This window comes from Perissodus microlepis, chromosome 22 (genome assembly GCF_051167445.1).
Source record: "Perissodus microlepis isolate ML-2025 ecotype Zambia chromosome 22, ASM5116744v1, whole genome shotgun sequence".
NCBI classification, from domain to species: domain Eukaryota; kingdom Metazoa; phylum Chordata; class Actinopteri; order Cichliformes; family Cichlidae; genus Perissodus; species Perissodus microlepis.
In genome coordinates this window covers 16,375,759-16,403,737 of record NC_140481.1, presented here as the reverse complement: position 1 = coordinate 16,403,737, position 27,979 = coordinate 16,375,759, and the positions used below count along the sequence as shown (strand labels likewise).

At 43.2% G+C, this 27,979-nt stretch overlaps 2 protein-coding genes across 16 annotated transcripts in view; both read left to right on the top strand.

Annotated features, from left to right (window-relative positions):
* Positions 1 to 274: 274 nt before the first annotated feature.
* On the top strand, positions 275 to 14,219 carry fbxl2 (F-box and leucine-rich repeat protein 2). The gene is made up of 14 exons (XM_084919505.1): positions 275 to 856; positions 4,551 to 4,612; positions 8,080 to 8,134; positions 8,742 to 8,816; positions 9,052 to 9,146; positions 9,596 to 9,760; positions 9,866 to 9,992; positions 11,255 to 11,329; positions 11,465 to 11,595; positions 11,907 to 11,967; positions 12,082 to 12,126; positions 12,364 to 12,420; positions 12,538 to 12,750; positions 13,072 to 14,219. Exons 1-14 carry the CDS (start codon positions 827 to 829, stop codon positions 13,177 to 13,179), a joined length of 1,299 nt encoding a protein of 432 aa, XP_084775631.1. The 5' UTR covers positions 275 to 826; the 3' UTR covers positions 13,180 to 14,219.
* A 1,461-nt stretch (positions 14,220 to 15,680) lies between these two features.
* Positions 15,681 to 27,979, top strand: part of clasp2 (cytoplasmic linker associated protein 2) — a 65,490-nt gene continuing 53,191 nt past the window's right edge. For 6 of the 15 annotated variants that reach the window (XM_084919031.1, XM_084919030.1, XM_084919029.1 and 3 more), the window contains exons 1-2: positions 15,683 to 16,638; positions 23,221 to 23,299. In XM_084919031.1, coding sequence (XP_084775157.1) covers positions 16,441 to 16,638; positions 23,221 to 23,299 — 277 coding nt within the window. In that variant the 5' untranslated portion in view covers positions 15,683 to 16,440. Of the gene's footprint in view, positions 16,639 to 23,220; positions 23,300 to 27,979 lie in introns of all 15 variants that reach the window. The other 9 variants (XM_084919024.1, XM_084919020.1, XM_084919019.1 and 6 more) reach the window with 2 other exon arrangements.

Genomic DNA, 27,979 nt, shown 5'->3' with positions numbered 1-27,979 from the left:
AGGTGTGCCTGAAACAGGCTGTGTTACAACAGAAAAGCTCGTGGAGCTCAAACGTTCCCTCTAAGCAAACCCACGGGTTCGTGTCAGGGCACCCCCTCCATCCCTTTTGGGTTTTTTTTTAAATAAATTTTATTAAAATTCTGCCTGTGCTGGTAAATGAGCCCCAATTAGTTATGATTTGGTTTCTTCCTCCCTTCCTAAAATTCCTGCAACAAGCCCACAATCAAAACAAATCGACCACGCGTGGTTTTCCCGCAGCAATGACGTCACGTCGCCCCTCCCCCTTCCCCGCAAGTAAACAGAAAACATTGAGGAAAGCGCTCGTGTCAGCCGCCACACGCGCGTCCGCTGCGGGAACCGTGCGGTGCAACGAGTAAAGGCGGACATCGGCCTAACGATTCCCGTGTGTTTTCAGTAAAGTTGGGCGATCCGCGGCCAGCTGACCGCCGATGAAGCGATGAAGGGAGAGGCGGAAGTGAAGTCACTTGACAGACCGTCCATGTTATTATTGTTATTTTGGTAGCCCTGTGATGAGACGGGCTGCTGGGGAGCCGTTGGTCTTCGAGACGTCGAGTGTCAACGCTGCCCCAGGCCGCCCCAGACCACCACCACCCTCACCCTCACCTCACTGACCCGGAGTACGGGAGCCTCGCTGGCGGCTCAGGGGGGGAGGTGGAGGCGGAGGAGGAGGAGGGTGTGAAGACCCAGCTTCAGCTCGGCTCCTACACTCCGACCGACCAAAAATAAAACGGCGACAAAAACAATAACCGTCAAACGACTCGAGTGGTTTCTGCGCGGCGTGTAGCTGGGACGTGCCGCCGCAGACATGAACGGTATCACCAAGGGCCGGTTCGAGGTATGACAGAGGGAGTGGACCACCAACGGTTAAAGTGTTTGTTTCTAGCAGACGTGGGAGTCGTGGGCTTGTATAAGCAAAGTGTGTGTGTGTGTGTGTGTGTGTGTATGTATATCTCTGTGTGTCTGTTCGTGTGTGTTTGCGTGCGCGCGTGTGTGGTCGACCGTGCTCTGCTCCTAATTTTACACGCAGTCAGGAGCTGAGGCGTTTTGTTGGTCAAGGGTAATCCGAAATCCTGTTGTTGTCCTGCCGCACCACTAGACAGCGACAACATGGAGCTCAGGACTGCGGGACAGGAGGAGGAGGGCTGTGGCTGAGGATAGTCAATATATCAGGGCCGAGGCTGGTTGCCACTGGCGCCTGAGGTTACAGGCTTTCAGAGAGGGGGGGCTGCAGATGGAGAGGATGGATTGTTGTTAAATACACGCAATGAAAACATCTAAAGCCTCCTTAAAATACCTGTGATGGGCAGGTGCCACTACAGGTGGCCTTTGTGTTCAAGAAGTAATAATACTGCACATAAGATGAATGCTGTACGTCTCCAGATCACTTTATCCATATTTACATGCCAATAAAAAGTAAAAGCACCAGAGCTTTCAGGGTCATAATTTGAAGTTGTTGGGTTTTTAAAAATTCTTTTAGTTGGATTCATGAGCAAGATATTAAAAAAATAGTCATACTGCAGACAGTATGTGTGGTACTACTGGGTGTTATTACCCACGCCTGTGCAGAATTTTTGTGCTGTAGCAGGTTTGAGTAAAGCAACACATTTGCATTACTTCAGATATTACTGAAAATATGAGCCGTGATAATCGTCTTTTATTAGAACAAAAACTTTGCGGCGGAAATGAGCTTCCTCCGAAGGGTGGCTGGCCTCTCCCTTAGAGATAGGGTAAGAAGTTCGGCCATCCGGGAGGGGTTCAGAGTAGAGCCGCTGCTCCTCCACATCGAAAGGAGCCAGCTGAGGTGGTTCGGGCATCTGACAAGGATGCCTCCTGGGCGCCTCCTGGGGTTGGTGTTCCGGGCATGTCCCACCGGGAGGAGGCCCCGGGGCAGACCCAGGACACGCTGGAGAGATTATATCTCTCGGCTGGCTTAGGAACGCCTTGGTGTTCCCCCGGATAAGCTGGAGGAGGTGGCTGGGGAGAGGGAGGTCTGGGCTTCTCTGCTTAGGCTGCTGCCCCCGCGACCCAGCCCCGGATAAAGCGGATAAAGATGGATGGATGGATGGAACTTTGATCTGAAAGTTGTGGAGTTAAAAAAAAAGTACATCATGTGTAGTGTAAAACGTTATGTTACTAAGTAAACAAAACCAAAGCATCTCCAAGTATTTGTATATTACTTTGTTCATAAACCTTTGCATACCTGTGGTGCAATAATCACCATGTACTGCTGATTTAACACTTATGTACAAACCATAATCGTCCCATCTGACTGATTATGGCTGCTCATAGATGCGAGATGTTTATCAGGAGTTATTATTCACACATTGCTGAGATGCTTTCGGGGTTGACTTGATGCTACTTGACGCCCTCAGTCAGGTGTTCACATGTTTGTCAGTAGTAGGAACATGTGTGCTGACGTGCGAGTGAATCAGAACAGACGGCGTTAGTAGCGCCCGTGTGTCTGTTGCCATATCAGTGGATTTCTCAGCAGACTTCTAAGCTTCTTAGCATGAACCAGTGTACGGTGGGGAAGCAGGCTGGTGTGTCCAATAGAGAAGAAAGGGGAAGGGGGTCAACAGACGAGTTGGTGATCGAGTCCTTTTTATGGTTTTTGTTGTTGTTGTGTTGCAGGCCTAAAATTGAACGCAACACTCGACCCAAGTCTTGTGCCACAGGCGTTTTAAACCAGATTTGCATGTTAGGCTTGTTGCACCCTCTCTAGGAATAGTGAGCATGACTTCAGAGAGGAGTTTCCTGTTTGGGAATGGTGCTCTTCCTGCATGGGGAGCAAGGGCACCAGAATGCTGAGGCGGTAACTCTGATAAGGATGATTATTGGAGTATCAGGTTGTTTTCTAAGTCATTTTACTTGTTTTGACTGTAATGTAAAAGGATGAATTTGAATTTCTGGACATTTTTCAACCCTGATCTCATTACACAGTAAACCATGTTTGTACCACAGAATGATATTATTGTTCTGTGAATGCTCTATGTTAGCGTAATGCTGTGTGGAGCCCAGTGTGTTCCATCATGGCCTCCCTGTGTTCCTCAGAGTGATGGAAGAGAGGTCAAAGGTGAGTGATGTATTACAGATGTGGTTCGGATTTAAGTCTAGGTTTAGTCCTAAACTACCCCCCCACCCCCCACCCCACAGCTTTACAGAGACACTGAGTCAACATGCTGTTTCTTGAAAGGTCAAATTGCCTGCCTGTCAGTCAGTACATGCTGATGTTTATTACCTTGATTTAATCAGGAAGCCCAGCAGAGGCCTGGTCAAGGTAGCAGCCTTCCACAGCAAGTACCCATCCACAGGTCTCCTTCACTGCATTCCTTCTAATGCTATTAAATTCACCGATAGATATACGCATGTTTTAAGTTTGCTGTTAGTTTAATGTTACAGTTAATGACAGCATGCTTTACTCAACAGCCTCAGATGAGTGTGTAATGATGCATTATTCAGTACGAGGGCATGTGGGCCTCAGTGATGGCAGAGTTTTTTCTGGTAAGTGTGTTCAACAACACTCTTGTGTTGTTCCCTTAGCGATGTTAAAGTTCAAACCAGCTTAGTTAATCGTTTGCCGGACCTTGACTGGACCAACTCCCTCTCCTTTTCTTTTTTTTTTTGACCCCACTTCCTTCTGAAATGGCCTGCATTTCCTCCCTCCTCCTCCCTCGTCTTCTTCCACTCTGATGACTTTCAGACGTGTTTTTCCAGTACTTCTTGACTGGAGCACGGTTCCTTTGGCTTGCCTTTGTCACTCAGTATCGTCTTCCTCACCTCTTCCCTCTCGTTTTGCTGCTTTCTCTTTCGAGGAGGTTGCGTCTGTCGTCAGGGGGCTAGACTACAGCTGAGACATTTTCAGAATCAACCTTTGCTCATCTCGTGCCTCTCCTCCTATCCCCTTTGTGTTCTCAGATTTCGGTGTTTGTGTTTGCGTGTTCAACAGCAGGGAGTCCCCCCTCATTAGCTACAGCTTCTGAGCCTTTGAGGATACAAGTGTATCACTGGCAGGATGCGTGTCTGCAGAGGCACAGTGGATGTGGGTGTTTGCCGTAATTTAAATTCATGGCTGAATGCAGCCCACCTGATCTCGAATGTTCTGCCTCTGTTCTTCACACAGAGAGGTTTGACTGGAATCACCTGCGAGTGTGTGTGTGTGTATGTGTGTCCCACTCAGCAGATGGCCAGACATCCAGCGAGTAGACTAATTGAGATAAGCATGCCAACAAGCTGACCAGGCTAACAGAATTATAAGCTTGTGAGGAGGCGACATGGAAATCCAAATGCAGCTCTGGCATGTTTATTAGCATAGCTTACGGAAGCAGCAGCTGTAAACTGTGCAGGGGTCTATTTCTTTTCTTAAATATAACAAGCTGGTGAAATAAAATTATGTGATTCCTGGGCTTAGTTTAGTTCTGTTTAGTGTAGCAATCTTGTGAGGATGATAATGTTTTCATATCACTGCACATCAACACACACACACATAAAGACACTCACTCATTGTTACTGTTTGTCTTATCTCTCGACAGGTGTTCTCAAACAGCGATGAAGCCCCCATTAATAAGAAGCTCCCCAAAGAGCTTCTTCTTAGGTAAGAATAATTATACCAGACACACAACATACAACACAACACACCCAGGGACGAGGGCTTAGGTCAGGGTTACCCATTAGCTCAAGCAGCCTGGAACGGTGTGTGTTTGCTCTGCCTCTGTTGGTGGTATAGGTGCATTTGTGTGTTTAGTATGATGTTTGTCAGCCACCAGCCTGAAATAAGGTTCTTTTAGCTGTGTGTGACCTACAGACCAATATTTTGTCCCACAGCAGCTGCACATGACCCATTAATCTGACATCACTCGCGCAGTCACCCATGTTCATCCTTCACGCTCGTTTATGTGGAATGGAAAGGGTTGCACTTGCATATATCTCTGCTGACACATGACACGCTGTGCACTCTGTGAAAGCTGCATTTTTTGTGTGCATGCGTGTGTGCATGCATGTGTGAAACACTCCTGGGCCTATGCAAACTGTATGTCTCTGTAAGTGAGCTATAAATAGTTTTGTCATAGCTGGTGGGGAATTCCGCAGTGCTCTGCTCTTCTGCTGGTCCATACGCTCTCCCAGCATGCCCATTATGACCAGCGCATTTCCACTGGTGGTCAGAAAAACATGTATTAGTCCTGCACTATGGGGGCCAGATGTGCCCCAATGTGCTACAGTAAAAGATTGGAAGAGAGGGCCCCACATTTCATGCCACTACCGAGGCTCATTGTTGGCTGCCCATAATACGCCACCAATTGGTACTGAGTGTGGACCAGAATGTTGCTCTGAGAAAAAACATGACTTTTAGCCACTGCTTTACTCACAAGGGGTAACCACATAGTTAATTTGGTAGAGATACTCTTCCTGATCCAAACCCCAAATGATTTATGTCACTTCCCAAGCTTGAACCAGCGATCTTTTGTTAGTTAGTCAAAATGTGTAGTTTCACTTCCATTTTACTGAGGTTTTGAATCAGTTGCTTTCTAACAGCCACATATTTCGGACAGTGTAATAAAAAATGTTCTGTGGGTCATGTTCTCCACAATAGTCATATCTGCCTGTATGTTGTTTGGCGCATTATTGATAATGAACAATGCGGGCCCACAGTGGATATATGTGGGCAAACTATGGGGCTGTGTTGGGGAGGGCAAATCCACACTTATCCCATACGAAGCCCAACTGAGTGTACCCGCACAGGGCCAAACGCAATTTTGCCCTTTGGGGTCCTTATATAAGTTTTCATTGGGAAAGCTATAGAAAACCCAAAGGCCCACAGAATACCATTATAGGGCCCAGAGGGGCAAAACTGCAATGGACCACACAGGCTAACCTACATAGAGCCTACACGGGTTTTCTGTGGGCAACCCCATAGTCAGTATCCCAATAGAAAACCCTTAATAGGGGCCCCAAAGAACAAAACACCTGTCAAACCTGTGTGGGCACACCCAATTGCCCCACAGCTCATCCACAACTACACAGCTTGGGCTCGCACCAGCATGTTTGCAGGGTTAGTGATCTGAATAAGCTGATGTTAAGGGCTACATTTTTTAGCCTTTCTGGTTTATGGTTGGTCGTCCATACATTTTCTTAAAAAATTATCCAAATTAGGTCGCAGTGGTTGCTGGAGCCTCTCCCAGCTGTCATGGAGTGACAGGCAGGGTACACCATGGGCAGAGAGCCAAATGTGCTCACATTCACGCCTGTGGTTAATTTCTAATTACAGATTAACCCAAGATGCATATTTTATAACGGCTGCAGTATGCCACCATGTGTTACACGTTGGAAAATACGCAGCTCGAGGAGTAGTGGCTATTTATTTTGTTAATTTGTGTTCTTATTAGCGTTGCCGTTTATGTACAGAGCATCACTAGCGAGAAAGCCTGAATTGCCTGTGCAGCAGTCTGCGTCTTAGTGGGTGCACTTGTAAACAGCCGTTATGTAGGCCAGCGCAGCGCAGATATAAACTGTGAAAACTGTGTGACATCCAAGAACCCTGTCTGACAGACAAGCCCCGGAGAGGGAGCGTTCGGGGTGGTTCACGGTCCTCTTACCCAGAAGCACTGACTCAGCACCCTCTCCACTACCACTAAATTCATGTCTGAGTTGTTGCCATGACAACCAGGCCCAGACTTTATGGCGAAGGCTCGACTCTCCCTTTTCTAGCCATGCTTGAAGGGCCGGGTGACAACAAATGGGAGTGTGCTTCATGAAAATCCTGTTATGTGCCTTGTCCGAAAAATAGGGACACCCAGGCAGGATCTGATAGAGTGATCCAAGGCTTTTCTCTTATTTCGTGCTCTGCATTCAAAGGTGCCCTTATTACTTTCCTGTGTGTAGTAAAGTGGAAAAAGATACCATGCTCATGGTGTTGTTGCTCTGAATTTGTCTGTATTATGTCACGTCCTTCACTTTCTTTTGTGTGTCTTATGAGAAAAAGTCCATGTCAGTCCTACCCTGCCGGTAATATGATCTATCTGTGTTTAGCAGTCTCTCTCAGCTGGTACCAATTACAGACTTCAGATAGGTTAACAGGACTCACCAAATCAGATTGACTGATTGCTTCGCTCTGAGTAACCGAGTTCTTCTGTGGTTACTAAGAGGCTTCTCTCGCACACATAGTGGAAAGTCAGATTGTAGTTGATTAAAACGGGCAATCAATCATTGGTCAGCATCGCGGCCATTAACCAGTTATTAGGAAGGAGATCAATGTGCACGATCAACTTGATTGGTCGGCCCCTTGGGTGCCAGCAACCTCTCCAGGATCTGTGTACCCTGCGTGAGAGTGCATGGAAGTTGCATATGCGTTGCTTTGTCAATTGTATGATGTCTGTACTCTGTGACACCAGACTCTTGTATAGATTATACAGACTCGTCCTGACATGCCCTGGCCTAACACACATCAAAACACACAGCCTTTGTCCGTGTCTATTTGAAGGAAACAATGGCCAGCTCCTGTTTCCTAGGGTTAAAAGGGCAATCAGACCCCAGCTGCACTCAAAACTTTGGCACTAACAGCTCTCTTAACACCTCAGATTTTCTAAAGATTTTCCCTTTAAGTCACTTCTGTGAGATTTAACAGACCGTTTTATCACAAGAACTGACAGGAGGTATTTGGCTTTGTTGTGTGTGTGTGTGCGTGTGTGTGTGTATGTGTGCCCTTCTATACATGCTCATACTGTATCTCTGTCTGTACCGGCCTTTTGGTGGCCTTGCTTGTCTGAGTGCCAGAGATTACTCATTGGCAGATTAATGGATTGAGCTGACCCAGTAGCCTGCTGCATGTGGCCCTTTGTGGCTGACCAGCCCATAGCTCAAACACTGCCTGTCTATGGGCCTACCAGCCAAACACCACAGATTGTTCTGTTCCCTACAGACATAAGAAAAAAAACATACTTTCACTAGCAGCAAAGAAAGAATAAGGTGTTCCAGCATGTGCTTGAGCAGAGCTCATTATCTGAGTATGATCATATGATCACTGATATGAGAAAACCTCATCCTCCTCTTTGTCTCTCTTTCTAGAATATTCTCCTATTTAGATGTGGTGACACTGTGCCGGTGTGCCCAGGTGTCCAAGGTAAGCGCCTCCCTTTCAACGCCACATCCTAATTAAGACCTTACTATTAAAAAGGAGGTAAATCTGGTTTGTACTTACTGAATTCTCTAGGAAAGTGTATAATATAGTGCCCTCTGCTGGCTCTGTGTAAAGGGAACCACAGTGAACTGCAGCTTAAAGTGATTTATAAAATGATCTGTGTGAATTATTGTTACAAGCCACTGACTAAATGCAGAGCTTTTGGGGCAGCCTCTCATACCACAGCTTCAAATTAAACTTTTATTACCTGTGACAAAGCCCAAGGAAGGTTTTCTTTTGCTATGTAACATGTAAACAAAACAAATGTTATTATAAAGGCAGTTTATCTCTTTCCTGTTGAATTTCATGTATTTTTTGTTTTACATCGGACTATCTTTAATTATGTCATTTCTTCAGTTTACAAAGACGCCAAAGAGAGAGGAGCAGGAAACCCTCACATTAGATAGGACAAGGACTGACAGTGGAGACTGTTGATGTGTACACAAACCCGTAGCTGCACGATGATTAAAAAAGTCACAGTTCACCTTCTTCCACCTCTGTCTGACCCATTTTTCTGTCTCTTTGCACAACCTGTCTGTCACCCTCTCAGGCGTGGAACGTCCTGGCCCTAGATGGCAGCAACTGGCAGAAGATCGACTTGTTCAACTTCCAGACGGATATAGAGGTGAGGGTCGTGTTCATGAGAGAAAAAAAGGAGCGAAGGGTTCGAGTTTTGAGCATTTCCTGCGTGTGTGTGTGTGTGTGTGTGGATGTGAGAGCTTGTTGAGTAGCATTATCTAGTCCAAGGCTTAGTGCTGGGTCAGTAGGCTTTGGTGCCGACTGTGACGTCACAGCTGATCCCCTGTCCTGTAGCCCAAGTCATATTACTCTCTCTGTCTGTCCGTCCGTGTATCCCTCAGGGCCGGGTGGTGGAGAACATTTCAAAGCGCTGTGGAGGCTTCCTGAGGCAGCTCAGCCTGAGGGGCTGCCTGAGCGTTGGAGACGCCTCAATGAAGTGAGAATGCATTGACCCTCTGACATGCACCGTTATAATAAACGTGCTTCTGCTTTGATTTTTAGCAACAAACATCCTTTTGTTGGTTTCATTACTTCCGTTTTGGTCCCTGTGTGATTATATTTAAAGTTTTAGCCAAGTGTGTGCGTCTTCATTCCCAGGGGACTCTGTGCAAAGAACCTTAATTCCCTTTAATTTTCTCTTTGCTCACTGCAAACATACAAAAAACTAACAAAACAAAAGAAAACCCCACAGGTGTTTAATTTTTATATCTTTCTGAGATTGTTGGATCTCATAATGTATTTCTATCATCTCTGTAAGCAGCGGATTTAACCGATACTTTCTCTTCTTTGCAAAGCAAGGCTTTTTTTCTTTGTAATAGAAACTTGTGAAAACGTCAGAAAGAAGTCCCTTCACCTCACTTCTTCCATGCTTCACCTGTTTCCCAGGACTTTTGCTCAGAACTGCAGAAACATCGAAGTGTTGAACCTTAACGGCTGCACTAAGATCACAGACAGCACCTGCCTCAGCCTCAGCAAGTTTTGCTCCAAACTCAAACACCTAGATCTCACTTCCTGCGTGTCCGTCAGCAACCACTCCCTCAAGGCCCTCAGGTAGCACCAACACACTTGTTTTCGCTGCAGTATTTAAATCACAAGGGCTCACCTGTCTTTAACTTGATATTTCTCTTTTATTGTGCAATGTGCGCGCATGCTCAGTGATGGCTGCAGAATGTTGGAGACGTTGAACTTGTCGTGGTGTGACCAGATCACGCGCGATGGCATCGAGGCCCTCGCTAGAGGTTGCGCTGCTTTACGAGCACTGTTCCTCAGAGGCTGCACACAGGTACGCACATTTATTTTCTTTATTTCAGGTTATTTTATGCCTTCTTTGGCCCTTTTAAAAGTAGTTCTACACCTTTGTATAATCAATTATCATATTATTACAAAAAAGCCCACCTAGTCATTATACAGTGTTAAAATAAAGCCTTTTAAAAAGACCTAATGGGATAAAAATTTGCTTGTTTCTTGGTATATTCTTTTCCTGATGCCTGTGTAGAACTAAAATGTGATCAGCTGTTTTTTTTGTGTGTGTGTGTTTTTTTTACCCCAGTCTTGTGTGTGTATCTTTCTTGGAAAAATGCCGTGAAATATCCGTGTATCCACATTTGAGGGCTCACAGAGGACAGCCCACATGAACTGAATCTAGTCTAGAAAGTGAAATTGGGGTTTATTTTATTTTAAATGAGTCGTTCACCCGTATGGTTAGGTCTAGGAGTATTTGGACAATGACACCATTTTTTTCTGTCATTATCCAAATACTCTGTACATCATCACAGTGGATTTTAAGTCAAACAGTCAAGATGTGATTGAAGTGCAGACTTTCAGCTTTAAATCTTTAATGAAAAACATTAATAGTATTAATAGTTTAGGAATTACTTATGTTTCATACACAGTCACTCATTTTCAAAAGTAACTGAATAAACTATTATATTTCTAAATATTAGGATTGTTTTTTAATACTTGTATGTGAATGGCTGCCTGCACTAGATGCTCTCTGCCTTCGGTTTTGCATTTAATAACTGAAAAGCTGCTATGCTGGGTGGAGATCAGGTGACTGACATGGCTACTGAAGAATATCCGATTTTGATTGTTGATTTGGCCTCTCCTGAAGTTTTTGCCGTCTCTTATAGGTTTATTTTGATTTTCAGCCTCATGAAATTCTCCTTGAAAACAAATAAACTTTAAACTTTAAATAAATCTTTTTGGACCTTATATTGAGAATTCCAGTATAAAGCTGCAAAATGCAACTTCAACACTTAGATTCAGCTCTTATGTGTTTATTTTGTCATGGAATAATGAGTGAACAGGCCTCAATCTTTGTCAGTTAACTGTCCAATAACTTCCGAGCCTCTGAAAATGGGTGGGGCTGTATACAAACCTCTTTAATTTCCAACACTTAATAAATACTTGTTTTAAACCCCTTAAATTAAAGCTGAAAGTCTGAACTTCAGTCACATCTTGATTGTTTGACTTTAAATACTTTGCAGTTGTCTACAGAGTCAAAATACTTGATACTTGATTAATTTTTTTTTTTTTTTAACCCAGCTGGACGACGGAGCATTGAAACACCTTCAGAAACACTGCCCAGAACTCACCACCATAAATATGCAGTCTTGCACAGTAAGACAAACATTTGGTTGTTGGAAGCGGAGCGGGAGCAACTGATAATAATGCATGACTAAGGCTCTGCATGCCTTTTGTGTTTTTGTAATCAGTTTTTTTTTTTGTTTTTTTTTAAATGTCTGTTGCCTCCAGCAAGTAACGGATGAAGGTTTGGTCAGTCTGTGCCGAGGATGCCACAAGCTGCAGAACCTCTGTGTTTCTGGCTGCAGTAACATCACTGATGCCTCCCTCACTGCACTGGGTCTCAACTGCCCCCGACTTAAGTAAGAAGCTCACACACCCGTCTCACAACATTTCTCATACATCCAAGAAATATGACTGCTGTTGCTTCCAAAAATAGTGTACAATCATATCTATTTGATGCTCTCAACCAAATTCAGCTATTAAAAAACAAATCATGCAAAATATTAGACGTTTTGTGCACAAGAAGTCTTATATTTTGCACCTGTTGACCAACCCAGTGTGTCCACCCAGTGATCTTCAGTATTCCTTCCTCACACTAGCTGCTGCAATACTGTTAGTCTTCAAAATGTTAAAAAAAACTCTTCCCAAACTTTGTGTCTGTCTGTCTAAGGATCCTTGAAGCTGCACGATGCTCCCATTTTACGGACGCTGGGTTTACTGTCCTGGCCAGAGTAAGTTCCATTTTGCTGTTTTGCTTATGGTTTCTTATCTCCTTTAGTTATGCCAGCCGTGTTCTGAGTTCAGTTAAAAACTTCTCTCACAAAACCTTTTGTTTGTCTTCACAGAACTGTCATGAGCTTGAAAAAATGGACTTAGAAGAATGTATTTTGGTAAGAACATTTTAGTTCCCTCATCTACTCCCAAGATCATACTTCATCATACATGATTTTTGTCAAATGACGTTTGGCAAAAAGTAGAAGTTGTGACATAGAAGACGTGACAGAGTTCTGGGACTGCGAACGAGATATGATCATGATATCACATGTTTGCTAATGCTTGAACTGATCCTCTCAGCTGTCCCCAGACATGTGAGAACAGTACATTAATCAAGCTTGGCCTGTCCTCAGGTGACAGATAACACCCTGGTTCAGCTGTCAATCCACTGCCCTCGGCTTCAAGCACTGGTAAGCAAACAATGTCTGATACTGTATCAGCTTTTTTCTCAGCCCGTCTTCGTTGCTGTGTGTGGTTTAATCTTTCTATTTGCACATCTTTAACCCGATCTCCTGCACCTTGGGCAGTCCCTGTCACACTGCGAGCTGATCACAGACGATGGCATCAGAGCTCTGAGCAGCAGTACCTGCGGCCAAGAGCGCCTCACCGTGGTAGAGCTGGACAACTGCCCCCTCATAACTGACGTGACCCTCGAGCACCTGAAGACCTGCCACCGTCTGGAGCGCATCGAGCTCTACGATTGTCAGCAAGTCACTCGGGCGGGCATCAAACGCATCAGGGTCAGTGGGCATGAAGGGAAAATACATGCTGCTTTTCAGCTCTTGTTGGGGATTGATGGGAGCTTTAAAAGAATCGCTTGACATTTTGAAAAATGTGCTTGTTAGCATTCTCGCTGAGAGTTAGATGAAAAAATCAATACTACTCTCACTCATGATGTACACAAGCGGGCTGCATTTCTAAAAATATTTTACAGAAAGCAGTCCTGAGCATGTGCTTTTTCCTTGTCTTTCTGTTTTGTTTTGGGATTTTTTTTTTGTTTTATTGGGGAGGGGTTTGTACATTTTTGGTCTTTTGTATTAACACATCTCTCCCGCATACAGGCCCACCTTCCAGAGATCAAAGTCCATGCCTACTTTGCCCCCGTGACACCCCCTCCCTCTGTACATGGAGGTGGCCAGCGTCTGTGCCGCTGCTGCATCATCCTCTGACAGTGGAGGGCCAGGGGGGGCCACCTCTGTCTACAGGTCCTGCTGCTATGAGAAGGGGGCTGATGTCGGGTGGGGTGTGTGGGGTGGGGGAACTGGGGTAGGCATAGGGGAGAGAGGGGGCTGGACCCACTCACTGCTCCTGATCACTGATCAAAACACTGACTGATTGCCGCTGATCCCTGATCAGTTGAACCCGCCCCTTCTCTCTCCTCTTGCTCACCGATCAGCAGTGCAGCAGCCCTCCGTGTGACGGTGTGGCAGGGTGGAGGAAAGAACACGGATGGACGGAGTTTTTCTCTTTTTCTCTCTCTGTCTCGTTCTCTCTTTCTCATCGTGAAGACCAGAACAGGTTCTCCATTCCACTCTGCTCTCCCTCACATCTCTGACTCCCCACCTGCGGGGGTAAAGGACTGCATCTGGACAGCTGCAGGTGGGGTGGGAGGGTGAAACGGTGAAACTACAGTGCTTCATGTTCAAACTTTAAAAAAAAAGAAAAAAAAAGAAAGATATTTTCATGTTGGACACTCTCTGTGGAGAGGTATCATCTCAGCTGATCACATGACACCTCTACACGACCATCCTGTGATTCATTCTGCTTCGACCAATAGACGCACAGCACGGAGGAAGTGGAGCGCTGCACTGTGGGTAAAATCCACAGATTCTTCTGGATACGAACAGTGAAGCTCTGCCACAGCTGGCTCAGCTTTGCAGTCCTGGAGAAAAAAAACAAAAAAAAACAAAACAGGAAGTACAAAGTGGAACATGTGACATATTTGTGCATCTGGGAAACCTCTGTTGACATTTTAATTCTGTTTGTACAGAGAATGTTTTGCAATGGAGAGGGGGAAAAAAGATTTATGGCAACTCACTCAAAAATTGGGGAAAGCCAATATTTTTTTTTTGTTTGGTTTCTTTTTCAGTGCTTATTGTAATTGTCCATGCCTGTCTATTCAGAGAGGAGGATACGCTTGTGTTTCTTTTTGAGATGTAAAAGGAAAAACTGTTGCTGTGTTACAAAAAAAGGACCTATGATTCAGACCCTTGGTGTCTAAAAGCATTATATTGACACTGTATGCTGCTGGGATGAGTGGCCTCTCCCGTGTACTGCGCGGATACATTAGCTCGCAGGCCCTTATCCAATCCTCCTGTCAGTAGCCCTTGTGGTCTAGCTTCTACTCTACTACTTAAGCATTTGTTTACAACCTCAATTAGGTTAGCGGCCACAGACTAACTTGTTTACATGAGTAGGTTTCCAGTCCCACTGTTATTCAGACAGTTACTAAACTGATTCTGAATAGGTTAGTAACACTGATACAACTGTTTTTAAACTGGACTGTGACACCCACTATTCAGATTTATGCTGTGTGTGTCTGGATCAGGGCTGACGCTGGTGCAACTTTGCTTCAAAAGCAAAAAGGAAATTTGTTTAGAGATAATAAGTATGAGACTGTGAACAAAGGCACCTCAACTTTATTGACAATCACATGAATTTATGTACTTGGAGGTTAATTTAGTCTAGCTTTGTGTAAATGTTAATTTACAGATGATGTAGAAACATAAATGAATTGGCTGTCATCAAGACTTAAAGAATCATGCGAGTAGTAATTTGCAATTAGTTTGTTATACAGGTCTGGTGGAACTTGCCAGTCTATGTATGTAATTGATCCCTGACAAATTCTGGTTCATCTAATCCTACAAAACATATGTGATGGGGTAATTTGAAAAGCAGAGATTGGAAATCCCGCCACACCCCACAAACCAACAGCTAATTTTACTGTATACACGCACCTCTTTAGATCAACAGGATTTCAACATAATGTCTCGTCATGCCTGATTACACACGTACGGGGCATGAACACCATCATTTCACGCACTGAAAATGCAACAAAACAAAAGCAGCTTTTAATATCGTGTTAAACAAGAGACTGATAAGTGTCGTGTAGTGCCAAGTGCTCAAAGACTGGGGAGACTGGCAGGACAATGGATAGGACTGAAACAAGAGAGACCAGATGGAAAGGTCAAGGAAGACTTGGATGGATTTGAGATACATAGCTGACTCGACTGGCTGTGATACTAATGCCCTGTTTGACAGCTGTTTTAACAGTTTTATGTTTAAGAAAAAGAAATAAATAAAAAAATAAAAAAAATAAATAAAGGTGACTAATAGTAACTGTGCTTTGTCTCTGCAGTGTGAGATTTTGTTTTTTATCTGAAAGACCTACTTCATAGTAAACTGCTGCAATTTGAATAGAGACTGTGCAGCCGTGACGCCGCTAGATGTCAGCAGAGGGCCGTGTAGCCAGCGGACACGCCCACACGTAAACAGTAATTTTGTTTATCGTTTCTAGAACAGAGAATAGAAATTAACCAGCCACAATCAATGACAATATATCTTAAGTTAATAAGCGTATATATTTCCCTATTTTAGTACGGATGTGGTTCACAGTGCACTTGTTCATTTTACATTTTACATCAGGCATTATGCAGGCTGGCTGTGCAGTGCCCGAAGACCCATCGGCCTGATCGTTGATCGGTTGCGCCTCCTGGTGAACTGCAGTCCCCGGCAACGCGCAGCTTTCAGCGCCTAATAACAGCTTTAACGGCAGCAGCAATTATTCCTGGGTTAAAGAGAAATCAGAGACCCCTGGACTGGAGCTGAACTCTTTTTGTGGAAGTTTGGTGCAACTTTGCCCCGGACGGAGCTGACAGTTGAACGTCTTTAAAGCCTGCGGTCATGGAATAGAGCAGCGGACTGAGGCCTGCGGATAACTGACGGTAGCTAGCTGAGCTAGCTTTTGTGAAGCTGTCCATATTTGTTTGGGTGGCCGTGCTAGCTTCCTATGTGCTATTTTTGTTAGCATAACAGCCAAGCATATTTGCTATTTTTTTTCTGATGAGGTTATATTAAAGGAACCGGCTGAGGGCCACTGCGGTTATTCATTTCCCGAAGTTTCGCCAAGTTTAAGTTCCCTCTGAGTTAACGGTATCTAATAAGGAAAGCAGCCAGCTTCGTCTTTGTCGTAACGTATAAAGTGGAGGGATGATTTCTATGCTACATTGATCTATACATATATATATATATTGCAAGGGATTGTACGTTGATGACTAAACATCAGTTAGAGGCAGTCCAGACTGCACGGTGTCTCTATCCCTTGAAGGGTTTATACTTCGCAGCTCGAGTTCTTTGCACCCCGTCCCACCGACCACTGTCTCCTGTCTCCGGCCGGCTTCAGAGGCTGGCCGCACGGCACTGAGTGCCCAATGGAGGAACATGACAACATGGACTATTTTTACCAGCAGGTACTGCAGAAAGATGTTACCCGCAGGTTGCAGGTCGGACAGGACCTTATTGACTATCTGAACGATCCGCATCGCTCCCCGGACGTAGAGCAGGACAAACCCCGGCTGGACAAGACTATAGACGAGTTAACGGGATGGGTGAACTCCAGCAATTTCAAGGTGAGAGAGCTTGAGCTGTCATCGTATGAGCCATTCCTTCGGCCTGTTCGTGAATTGTTTTCCACTGGTTTGCCTGGTACCTGGGAAGAGACAGCACTGACATTTACTTAGATATTTTTCAAAAGATGATGTAAAACCTTTTAACCTTTTAACCTTTTAACCTGTTAACGATATGAAGAAGACCCAAGTCTAATGTTTTGAGATTAATGTGTGCACTGGAAAATTCAAACAAAAGCGCTGGCAAGAAGCAGAAGGCTCTGTGATTCTTTATGACATCCTAATCCTGGAGCACAAGAGGCAGACATCTTTAAATGCAACCCAAGCATTGAGGAGTGCTTTTGAGGGGCATTCCTGTGGTTTGTTGGGTTTGTGCTGCTGGTTTGGTTGTGTGTGTCTGTGTTAAGGAGACCCATTGTCAGGACGGTAGACTGCTGGAGCATTGGATGGGATGGGGGAGGGGCTGGGAGATTCATTGTTATGATCCATGTTTTATTTTCTCTCTCTCTCTTTTGATCTCCTCTCTCTTCAAGATTTTCTCAGTATTCTCCTTATTTAAGTCCTGGATTTTGTGTGTAATGTGCTGGTTTGCAGACAGAGTTAGGAATGTGCCATTTCTGCCAGCACATCACACCAGTCCAGACAGCAAGTCATAACAGCTGGAAATCCCTTTTAAAGCCATGCTGCAGTATTACTCTCGAGTCGCTTTTTGGACTGATTAGTTTCATCTGCACTGATATGCAGGACTCAGAAAGTCTGTATGAGTGTGGAAATTGTGTGCTCAGCATAAGGAAGCATCTGAGCCTCTGGAAGAGAGTTTTAATTTGACGACACCCAGCTAGAGAAAGAAAGTGTTCTGGACTTTATTGTCATTTTGGTCTTGTGATCTTTTAAACAAAACTTTTAATATTCATTTCTGTTTAGTACCATGGAAACTTTAGGAATAGTGAAATCGGTTTTGTGAGAAGCACTGTACAAAAACAGCTGTGGAGTCTTCACCAATTGTCCGCTTAGTATCCCTGTTAGATGCTCAAGGAGAAAGCTTTTTATAAGCTGAATTTTTCGCTATTGTTAAAAATACTGAAGAGAAATGCTCAGTGAATGTTTTTGCATGGTGCTATAGCCTTTTTTATCTCCTGTGGCTGTGATAAGCTAACATCTTTCTTTGTTCAGGTTTGTTCTTTTATGTAGATGACACAGCCAGTAACTCGAGCTCAGATCAGTCACTTTGCACTGATGTGCAAGTGAGTTGGGAGCCCCAGAGGCCTTCATACAGCAGGCTTTCAGCGATGCTCATGATCTCTGTTGGGTAGAAGGCCTTAAGTTGTAAGCAACATGCTGAGTCAGCAGTTGCGGGTGGGGGGTGGGTGGGGGGGGGGTGATAAAGAGTTGAAGAGAGGAGATGAATACAGGAGGCATTTAAGGAAACAAGAACTAGAGTCAGACACAGGCTAAGCGTGAGTGGAAAACACAACTCAAGACCCACAAATACATTTCAGAGATACTCATCTTTCAGGCACAAAGAGTGTCACACTCAAGTGCCTCTTAGTAATGGAAAAAATATTCTGTTTCTTGGCTGCGTTTGTGTGCCCTTCACTGTTTCCTTTTCTTATTGATCAGTTCAATAATGTATCCTCGCCTGCCTGCCTCATCTGCTTCTTTTCTGTGTGTGTGTTTGTGTAGACAGAATAGGAAATCAACTTTGCTTACACAAGAGTACAGAAGCTAGAGAGCCTATAGAAGAGAGAATATTAATATTGCATGCTGCCTTTATGGAGAGCAGGTCCATATGACCCATCACTGCTCAAACTGATCCACACTCCTCTGTCCAAACACTTTGAATTGTGTCTAATGGAGTGTAAGAGATGCCACACACTAAAGCTTGCGTTGATAAGATAAGAAAAGCTTAATTTATCCCAACTTTGTGAAAATAAAGTTAAGCACAACAGGCAAATATGTTAAATAGGTGGAATAGCATGTAGCTAAAATTAAAATACTATATGGTAAACAAACATCTCGATAAGATAAACAGATACAGTAAAATAAGTATACATTTAAATATAATAATAATAATAATATATTATATCTACTTATGATTTACAGTCTGTGCTTTAGGATAGATGCCTATAGAAACATAACCACAGTCTACAGTTAGAATAAGGAATGGTATTTGGTAATATTTAAGTGATACCTGTGTCATTATCAGTTCTGCTTATAGGTCATAGGGAGCAGACCTACACAAGCAGTGACCTATGGGCCTGAGACATGTTACTGATGTTGACCTCAAGAGCATGTTTGTGGTGTTTGTGTATTCAAGATGCGTTATCTGACGATTAATGTGGTTTGCTGTGTGATCAGTTGTGTTAGCATACAGTTTTCCAGGTTTAATAAATGAAACTGTGGACTCGTCTAAGAAATAAGTCCAGAAACAAGCGAGTGATGTTCTTGTGGCTGTGTTCATCTGTCATGTACAGTCTGTGGGCCTACACCAGTTTTTAGCTTCATTGAACCCATTGTATTATATTTAAGCCAGAACACAGCATCAATAGAAAATGCTTTTAGCTGACATCACTTTGCTGCATTGAGTTTGACATCGCTGTCAACACATGTCAGATAAAGCTGCATGTATTGGTTAAAGGAAATTATAAATTTGGAGATTTATGATTCATATCCCTACTTGGCGCTGTCCACTTCAGCGTCATATTCAGATTTTTTTTTTTTTATTATTGTGCAATAAAATTATTTTTGTGTTGGCTTCTTCCTGCAGGTGTTTCACAGGAAACACCGTCCAGTGAAGGGAATTGATCGCCGCTTTTTTGTGGGAAGCAGCTGCAGGAACTGTTGAACTGTAGTCTATAACAGTAGCTTGGCTCTGAGGGGCAGGATCAGACAATGGTCTAAATCTGCTTCTGGTCCTTTTCTTTATTCTTTATAATCACTGGATTAATGGTTCGGAGTAGAGCTGCAGTTGCTTATTAGCTTGGTCAAATCCTGATACATATGCGGTCTTTTCTATTGCCTTACCACTGTTCTCTGTTAAGAATTCATGTTATAATATAAATGTAACTCGACCAGTGTGAGAAGATTCTAGAGCCAGCTAGTTTTGAGTATCTGTGCTTGATAAATAACTGAAACATTCATTCATTTACCAAAAATTGTGAGCAGTTTGTTTTCTATTAACTGTCTATTCTATAATCATATGGTTTGAGTGTCTGTCTTTATTTCTCTGTGAGCGTTGGACACTTTTTTTTCTTTTCTTCAATCAAACACCCACTTTAACCCTTACTGGAATCCAGAGTAAAACCTGTACCTGGTATGCGTATCAGCAGGCTAAGCAGGCTGGGCCTTCACAAAGAGCCATTCATACTGCATTAAATATATTTGCAGTTTGTTTTTGTTTTTTTTCTTTTCTCCAACATACCTCAGCTCCCCCGTCATTTTGAATCCTGTAATCTGGAGATACAGAAAATGTGTTGGTGTCAGTGCTACTAAAAACATGCACATGGTTTATTGTATAGGGTTTTTAAGTATTTGGGGGGCATACCTGACTTGAAACTTCTCAGAAATGAGGCTTTTTTTTTTTTTTTTCTCCAGCATTTCCTCATGTCAAGTCCCGTCCTTCTCTCATACTCTGTCTTCTCCTCTGTCTCTCCCATTGAGGATGCCATATGGTTATGGGCTCCAAGCTCGTTGGGGTGCTGAGTGGAAGAGGGGGATGGGAGGCCCAGGGGCTGTTTCCATCCTTTACCGTTTTTGTCTTTTTCCTGGTGTTTTTCTTGTCTTTGCCACCCCCTTCCCTGTAAATTAGGTCAGTATGAGGGAGTCATCATGTTGACCCAGGGCTTGTGTTTCTTCTCCAGGTGATTTTTGCTTTCTGTGTCATGACTTGGCCCTCATCCCCGTTTCATGCTTTCCTCATCGCTCCCCTTGTTGTTTCTGTAGATACCTGCCTTTGTTCTTCCTTTGACTAAAATAGGGAAAAACTGCAGTCTGACTCCCCTACTGAGTCCAGAGAGTCATGTTTAAATTTTTTTTTTTCACTTCAGTTTTTACCACAGCACTGCCAAAACAAGCATTCCAGCAGCACAGCGCATGTGATCCTAGTCAGGACCACAGTGGAAAAACTCATCTCCACCGCTAGACACAACTCTGTATCCCCCTAAGAATCATATCGCAGGCCAGTTTTTCTTCTGCTTGTGAGGTGAATTAAAACACAGAGAGGCAGTGGAGAAGAGTTTGGAAGGACTATTAAAGGTGACTTTAGAGAACACAATCCCACACCACAATAATGGTGCCATCACGTTCTATTCCACTTGTGACTTCAGTCATTATGTTTCTTTCCAGGATCATTTTTAACCGGATTTTCAAAATCCAGATCAGTGTGCACCTCCATTAGCTGCAGTTATGCGGGTAGTTTAAAGAGGACACAGCTGACTGGGTGTTGCATAACCAGGAGTGCCGCAGCTGTTGACATGCAGTTATCTTTGAAACGGCAAGGTGTTAGCCATTAAACACCACACTCATTGTCTCGGTTTGAGCTCCGAGTTAACGACAGAATATACATTACAATTCAAGCATGTTTTGAGCCTCAGCCTGTCACTGTTCATTAAGCATTTGTGTGATTAAATTATCGCAGTCTTTTTTTGAGATTTTTTTTTTGTTCCATGTTGGGGTTATCACCAAAACACAGAGGTTGCTCAAGTATCATCAGTTCTCAAAAGCAAGTAGTTGTATTTGGAGCTACTAGGTTGTGGCAGAAATCACAATTATGTTGGTCGATATTCAGAACATGATTATCTAAGACGCAAACTCAGGTTTACTTATGTTCATTCACCACCGTTAAAATGTCTGAAATGTCTTTATTTATTTTTCTTTTCCTCTACACTCTTAAGCTGCTTAGAATAAATTACTTCCAGTTTGTACTCCGTTTCTGTTGGTAGTCTCTCGTGTTTGTGAAATAGCTGAGACTCGGACAGGTTTGGAAAATGCCTGACTGGCCTAAATTACATCTCTAAAGCGAGTGGGGGCAAGATTTTGATTCTCTCAATTAGGGCTGGGCGATATGGCTTAAAATCCATATCACGGTATAATTTGAAGCATGTGCGTAAAGATATATATCGCAATTTTACACACTATAAGGCACACTTAAAATTCTTCAATTTTCTCAAAAATCGACAGTGTGCCTTATGTATGAATTCTGGTTGTGCTTACTGACCTCGAACCGATTTTATGTGCTACACAGCGCACAGAAATCTGTCAAAAATGTTTTAGTATGACTTTGGTAAGCTATGAAGCCGCACCGCTTGATGGATTGTCGGAGCATTACGGCTGCCGTAGTCAAGTGCCTCGCGGAGTAATCTGGGTCCAAAACTCCGCCTCTTCAGGTCCCAAAGTCAAACCAACACTTCGGCGTCATTGCTGAGAGTTAAAAACTGTCTAAATTCTTTCATCTTTAATAAAAATGATCAGCGTTGCTGCTTTACCAGATGTAACAATTAAGTTTAACATCCAGGCATCCATGAAAACAGAATTTATTACATTTAACAGAGTTAGAAGTTAGCAGGAAGTTAGCTCGCTAGTTTCCACCTAAATATATATAGCATGTTCTGACTGAGAGATTTCTGAAAAATTCAAACGTACAGCTCTGCTATCACTTCCAACATAAATGAAGACAGAAAACTAAACAGCAGTGACGTTTGTAGGGTTACTGAAGTTGGGCTAGCTGGTATATAATGATGCTACGTGATCGCTAGCTACACGGCTATGTTAGCATAACGTTAGCACAGTGAAGCTGGAGGTTGAGCGCTAACTTTTTTCCACTCGATGAAAGTTAACGTGAGAGTTTCTGGTGGTTCGGGGCAAATGCAATCACATGGCAGGATGCTGTAAACGGACCAAACTTCAGTCAGGAAAACAACTGAGATAATCCATCCACAATACGAGGTTAGTCATTAATATACTGCAACAGCATGGGAATAGAGCAGCTGCGAGAGAATTCAGCATTAATGGAAAAAAAAAACAAAAAAAACAATCACAAATTTCCATAATGAGACATCGAAATCTGGCACATGCTTTGATGAGGGGTGGGGAAGTAGAGGAAGCTCAGGTTTCGGCTTTCCTCATTTTCCAAAAGTGCTTCGTCTCTTTACTATTACTGTCGCCCGGCATAATTTGCTGACGATGTTGTTTGTAGCTGCTGCAATGCTTTCGACCAAAACAGGCGCAGCTTAATGACACCATCAACATGCGCTATCGTGGTAGAGCGGTATAGTCAAAATCTCTACCGTTGGCCAAATTTATATCGTTTCTACTGTATACCGTTTATACCGCCCACCCCTACTCTCAATATGGAAAAAGGATCATTCACAGTCTCACCTGTCTGCTGAGTCAGTAGAAACTTAATAAACAACCTCGATGGTCTTTAAAAAATATTCAGGATGTCAGAATCGAATGTAATCCTCCCCTTTCTCTTCCTCTCACTGCTGTCACTGATGTAGAAAACGGACTGTATATGATATGTATAATATAATCATTTTTGTGTGTGGCCCGCTATAACTCTTTGATTTTTCTTATTCTGTTTTGTAGGTGGCGTTGTTGGGGATAGATATCTGTGGGGCATTTGTGGATCGCATGGGAGAGCGGTTTAAAGGATACCTCGGCACAGGTGAGATATCTTATCTATCTCTACGCTTTGTTTTCTTTAAGTTGTCCTTTTAAGTTTCACTGCAAATAGATCTTTATCTCTTTGTTCTTTTATCTTAAACAGCAATCGCTAGTCAAGGAAGTGTGTTTGTCTGGCCTTTTGAATTCAGAAGTGTAACAAAAACAATATAGCAGTCAGTTTCACTAGATGTCGTGTGACTCTTCGGCATTTTGACATATGTCCTTCCATTTTGTCTCTCACTTCCACTTTGTGGTTCTTCTGAGATAGACCCTGCAGCCTGGCACCACTCCGTGTCTATTATGCATCTCTATATTTAGGCCCACTGTAGCTCACTCTAATACACCCCCAAACCACACCTTGATTCATGACCTCAGGAACTAAATCTCATATCAGATTTCATGCTCTGCCATTGTGTATTTGTGTTATCTCGGTGCCAGACCTTGTGGGTGCCCTTAAGGTGTCACCAGCTGTCTTCGTCAGCCACACTGCCTCTTGTCACCGGCAAACCCGCTGAAGCCTGCTGTGCTACTCTGTAAAGGCTGGACTGGTCACACTGTGTATAGTCTACCACACGCACTCTCTTTATCCAAGAGCTTTATATGAATGCAGATGTGTGTGTGTGTGTTACGGATTTTCGCTAAAAACATCTCTCTGAGCCAATGCCAACCATGGAATCTCCCTCCTTCTTTCTGAGTTCCATTTCTCCTTCCCTGTATTCTCTGCATCTCCCTTCACCCATACAGTTCCACACACCTACCCGCCCACACATACACAGTGAGGGGAGGAAGATGAGATCATTGAGACTGAGGGATTGTATTGATCTACAGGGCTGACTTATTGCACAGGGCAGCTGCAATTACTCTGTGTGTGTGTGTGTGTGTGTGTGTGTGTGTGTGTGTGTGTGTGTGTGTGTGTGTGTGTGTGTTCTTTAAAACTGTGCAGTGACCATCCTTCACTTCCGAGTAGCTCCCTTGTGTTAAGTGGAAAGGGAAGTGAAACATGCACATCATGAAGGACTTTACTTTGACATAATTATATTTTCTTCTTGACTAAAAAAAAAAAATGAAGAGATGTGATTGGTCAGTTAGATTGCTCGGTAGAAGTGTGCCTGTGTATGTTTTCATCTTTAATGAAAGAAATGAAGTCATGTGCAACAATGGCCCCCGCTGTCACTTTTTCTGTTTGAGGTTATTGTCCTTGTTGCCAAGGCAACCAGCTGTTGTGGTAGTGTAATGTGCACTCAGAAACACACACACACTCCTACCCACATTCCTAGCGTGAAACATCAGTGGGGGGAGTGATACAGTGATGTCATCTTGTCTTTTTCCTGTGCGTGCGTGCATGCGGGGTTATGCCATTTTGTTGTGTATTATTGCATGAATGTCAGAGTGAGGTTTGAAGTTTATATAATACAGAAATTTTGGGAGATTCAAACCTTTGTGTTTGTTGACTTTGAGGCTGCCCAAGTTGAGAATGAAGACATAAAAACCAACAGCATTCTACACTGAGCTGAATCTGTCTAGCACTTAACCTGAAACTACTCAACTGTATAGATGGAGATCTTTAAAAACAGCACACAGATATATCGCTTCATTTTAAAAAAATATATAAAAAGGCAGGGTATCTATTCTCTCCAGATTAAATGGAATACGCTTGATAGCTTTTCTAGCCTAAAGGAATCATAAATAGACATAAAAATCTTGTGTTAGCAGCACATTCAAACAAAGTGTTAAAGTGTCTATATCGATCTTTTCCAGAAGTATAAGAACGTGGTACAGCACAGTATATAGTACAGTATGGGATATCATGCCCCTCTGTGTTCTGGCTGAAGATGCTTCTGTTATTACATTTAAGGTAGACGACCTGTGACGAGATATGTCAGGCCCCTCCTGCACATATACACCTGTTTTTATAATCATCCCTCAGTTTGATAGCCCATCTTCAATTGCAACTTGAGCCCCTTTCCATTAGTACCTCCTCGGTGGGCTTAGCACACTTTTCATGGTTTTCCATTAGGTGATAGTACCCGATACCACGCACTTTGTTTTTAGCACCTACTCCACTGGAGTTCCATGGGATTTGAAAATGTGACATCAGCAGACTGCATGCCACCGATTGGCTAATCAGTGTTGTCATTTGATGAGCCATCAGAGCATCTCCTTCACATAAATCAAAATTGCCGCTTTTGATACCTTGAAATGAAGGAAACAGCTGCAAAAAACAATGCAGCTCCCCAATGCTCGGCCGCATTGCTCTAACAACCCCACACACATTAGCTGGTACTGGATTGTAATGGAAAACGAGTCATGGTGAGTCATACCACGTCATGTCGAGCTGATCCGAGTAAAAACTAATGGAAAAAGGGCGTTGATGTTCTACCATGGTCCTCTTTTTCAGGGAACAAAAGTTATTGTCATAACATTTTATTTCGATTCAACGTATTCAGTATTCATTCAAGACGTGTATACATGGCCCTCAGAACAATCATTGAACTGAAGTTGGACCACCAGCACCCTGGGGCATGGCAGACCCAGCAGAAAGGCCACAATCTCGCATTCAAATAATAGAGTCAAACAAAAGTGTGCAGAGATGACTAGCGACCTGTAGTGCCTTCTAAAACAACAGATAGGAGGAAGGAGTGTCTCCCTGCTGCTGGAGCCCCTCTCAAGTCTGTCCCATAGCTAAGAGGACTGAAGGTTGTTCCTTTGAGGCGTCAGGTCTCTCTGGAGCCCTGAAGGTGGACCTTTGCTTGGAGGCTGTATTCACAGCAGCGTAACCACAGCAGCAGATGTGTTGCTCTCTTGGGGATAGATGGCAGAACTGCAGCCATGTGAGAGCCAGCTCCTGGCTTTGGATTCGTATCACACCTGGGGATGATATTGTCCAAGGTTTAGCACCGAACCTGGCAACAAAACATGCAGTTAACATTTCACACGTTGCCGACATGCCAACTGTGTAGTTTTGGCTAACATCAACAGGGCCTGACTTAGTCTGTAGACAAAAGAGCTTACCTGCAGTAGATAGCCAGCCAGAGTCTTACAACTGAGGGGTGACTGTGATCAGAGGGGTACATGTGCAGGCGGAGGCCTCGCATATGTCTTCACAGGTCATCTGTGAATATGCATGACTCGAGGTATCTTCAGCCAGGACGTGTCGTTGTAATATCTCAAACTGTATGTTTTGTTCCAAGTGAATTCACTGAAAGGGAAGTGAAATCATAACATATGACTCTGAGCCCTTTTTCCTTTTGTAAGGGAGTAGGCTTCATATCTAGTTGGTTTAGGAGGAGCAGCTTCTGCCCTTGGATGATGGAGTTAGTAAAACTTTTGCTGGATGTGTGTGCTCTTTAAAAAAAAAAAAAAGTGTATTATAAAATCAAACATTTGGAAATATATCAGTTCTGACACTCATTGGCTGAAGTGTTAAATGTTCTAACACAGACAAGTTGGTTTACAGTTTTCAGAGGATATGGCTTGGTGGTAGCTGAGCTGTTAAAATGAAAACTGCTGCAAAAGTGTTTGGGGTTGTTTTGTTTTTGTTTGTTTGTTTGTTTGTTTTTTGGCTGAAAGGTTATTGATGTACTGTTTTTCTCCTTATGAGTGTAACCATAACAGTTGTCCAACCAACAGTTGTCCAACAGTTGAGAAATTTGGTAGGATCGTAGTTTACTGACCAAAGAGTTGATCAGTCCAATCTGTGTTGTGAAAACCCAAAATAAATTGAGGTCCATCTGTGTAAATTTGTATTTACCATTTGCAAAGGTAACACTGTGTAATAAAGGATACTCGTACATCAGCACGTAATATATTTGTAAGATTATATGGAGGCAGCGTGGAACCTTTCATTCATTCAGTCACCTCAGCCTGACACAGAGAAGTAGCAGAATCTCAGAAATTTTAATTACAGCTAAGATTGCAGTCTAATGAAACAGTTGGGGACTTTTTGTTTGTTTAATGCTGGTAAATATTAGGTGAACATGTATGTGGCAGTTTTTAACTTAAATTAAAGGTTGGTTTTATTGTATGTTGTATTTCTTTGCAACAAATCCAACTAATTAAAATAACAATGAAGTGACCCAACTAAACAAGACAACTAGTGTATCCAAAGCCTCTGTAGCATTGACCTCCACTGCTAAATAAAAAAGTCCTGCCTTTTTTTGCTTTCTTTTTTTCTTTCTTTTATAGTAATGGCTGACCTTTTTTTTTTTTTCTCTTGAAATTGCAGTGCACCAATGACAGTCTCAAAGCCGTGGACAGCCCAGGGTTATGTCGCATAGCAGTGCACCAATCCCATCCATTTGTTGGGTGGGGCAAATTGTGATAGCTAGTGATAGATAAAACAAAATTTATTTAACTTTAACAGCACGTTTGTTCGATAACAACATCATCAGAGGTTGGTGTCATATTTTATTGCTGTTCTGAAAATACATTACTGTGCTTGTACACTAGTACGTCATGAATTAGTGCCACTGTTTAAGTTGCAGTAGTTTGTTATGAGCAGGTATGTGGGGTTAATGAGGGGTTAATGGAGATGGAAGCGTGGACAAGGTTGTGAGGTTTGTCCTTTTTGTTTGCTTTTTCCTTTTCTTATTTTGCTTTGGAAAAGTTTGGGAGCTGGTGGAGTGTTTTGTCCTGGTAGTAGACCTGTTGACCTTTTTTGCATAAAATAATATGAATGTTT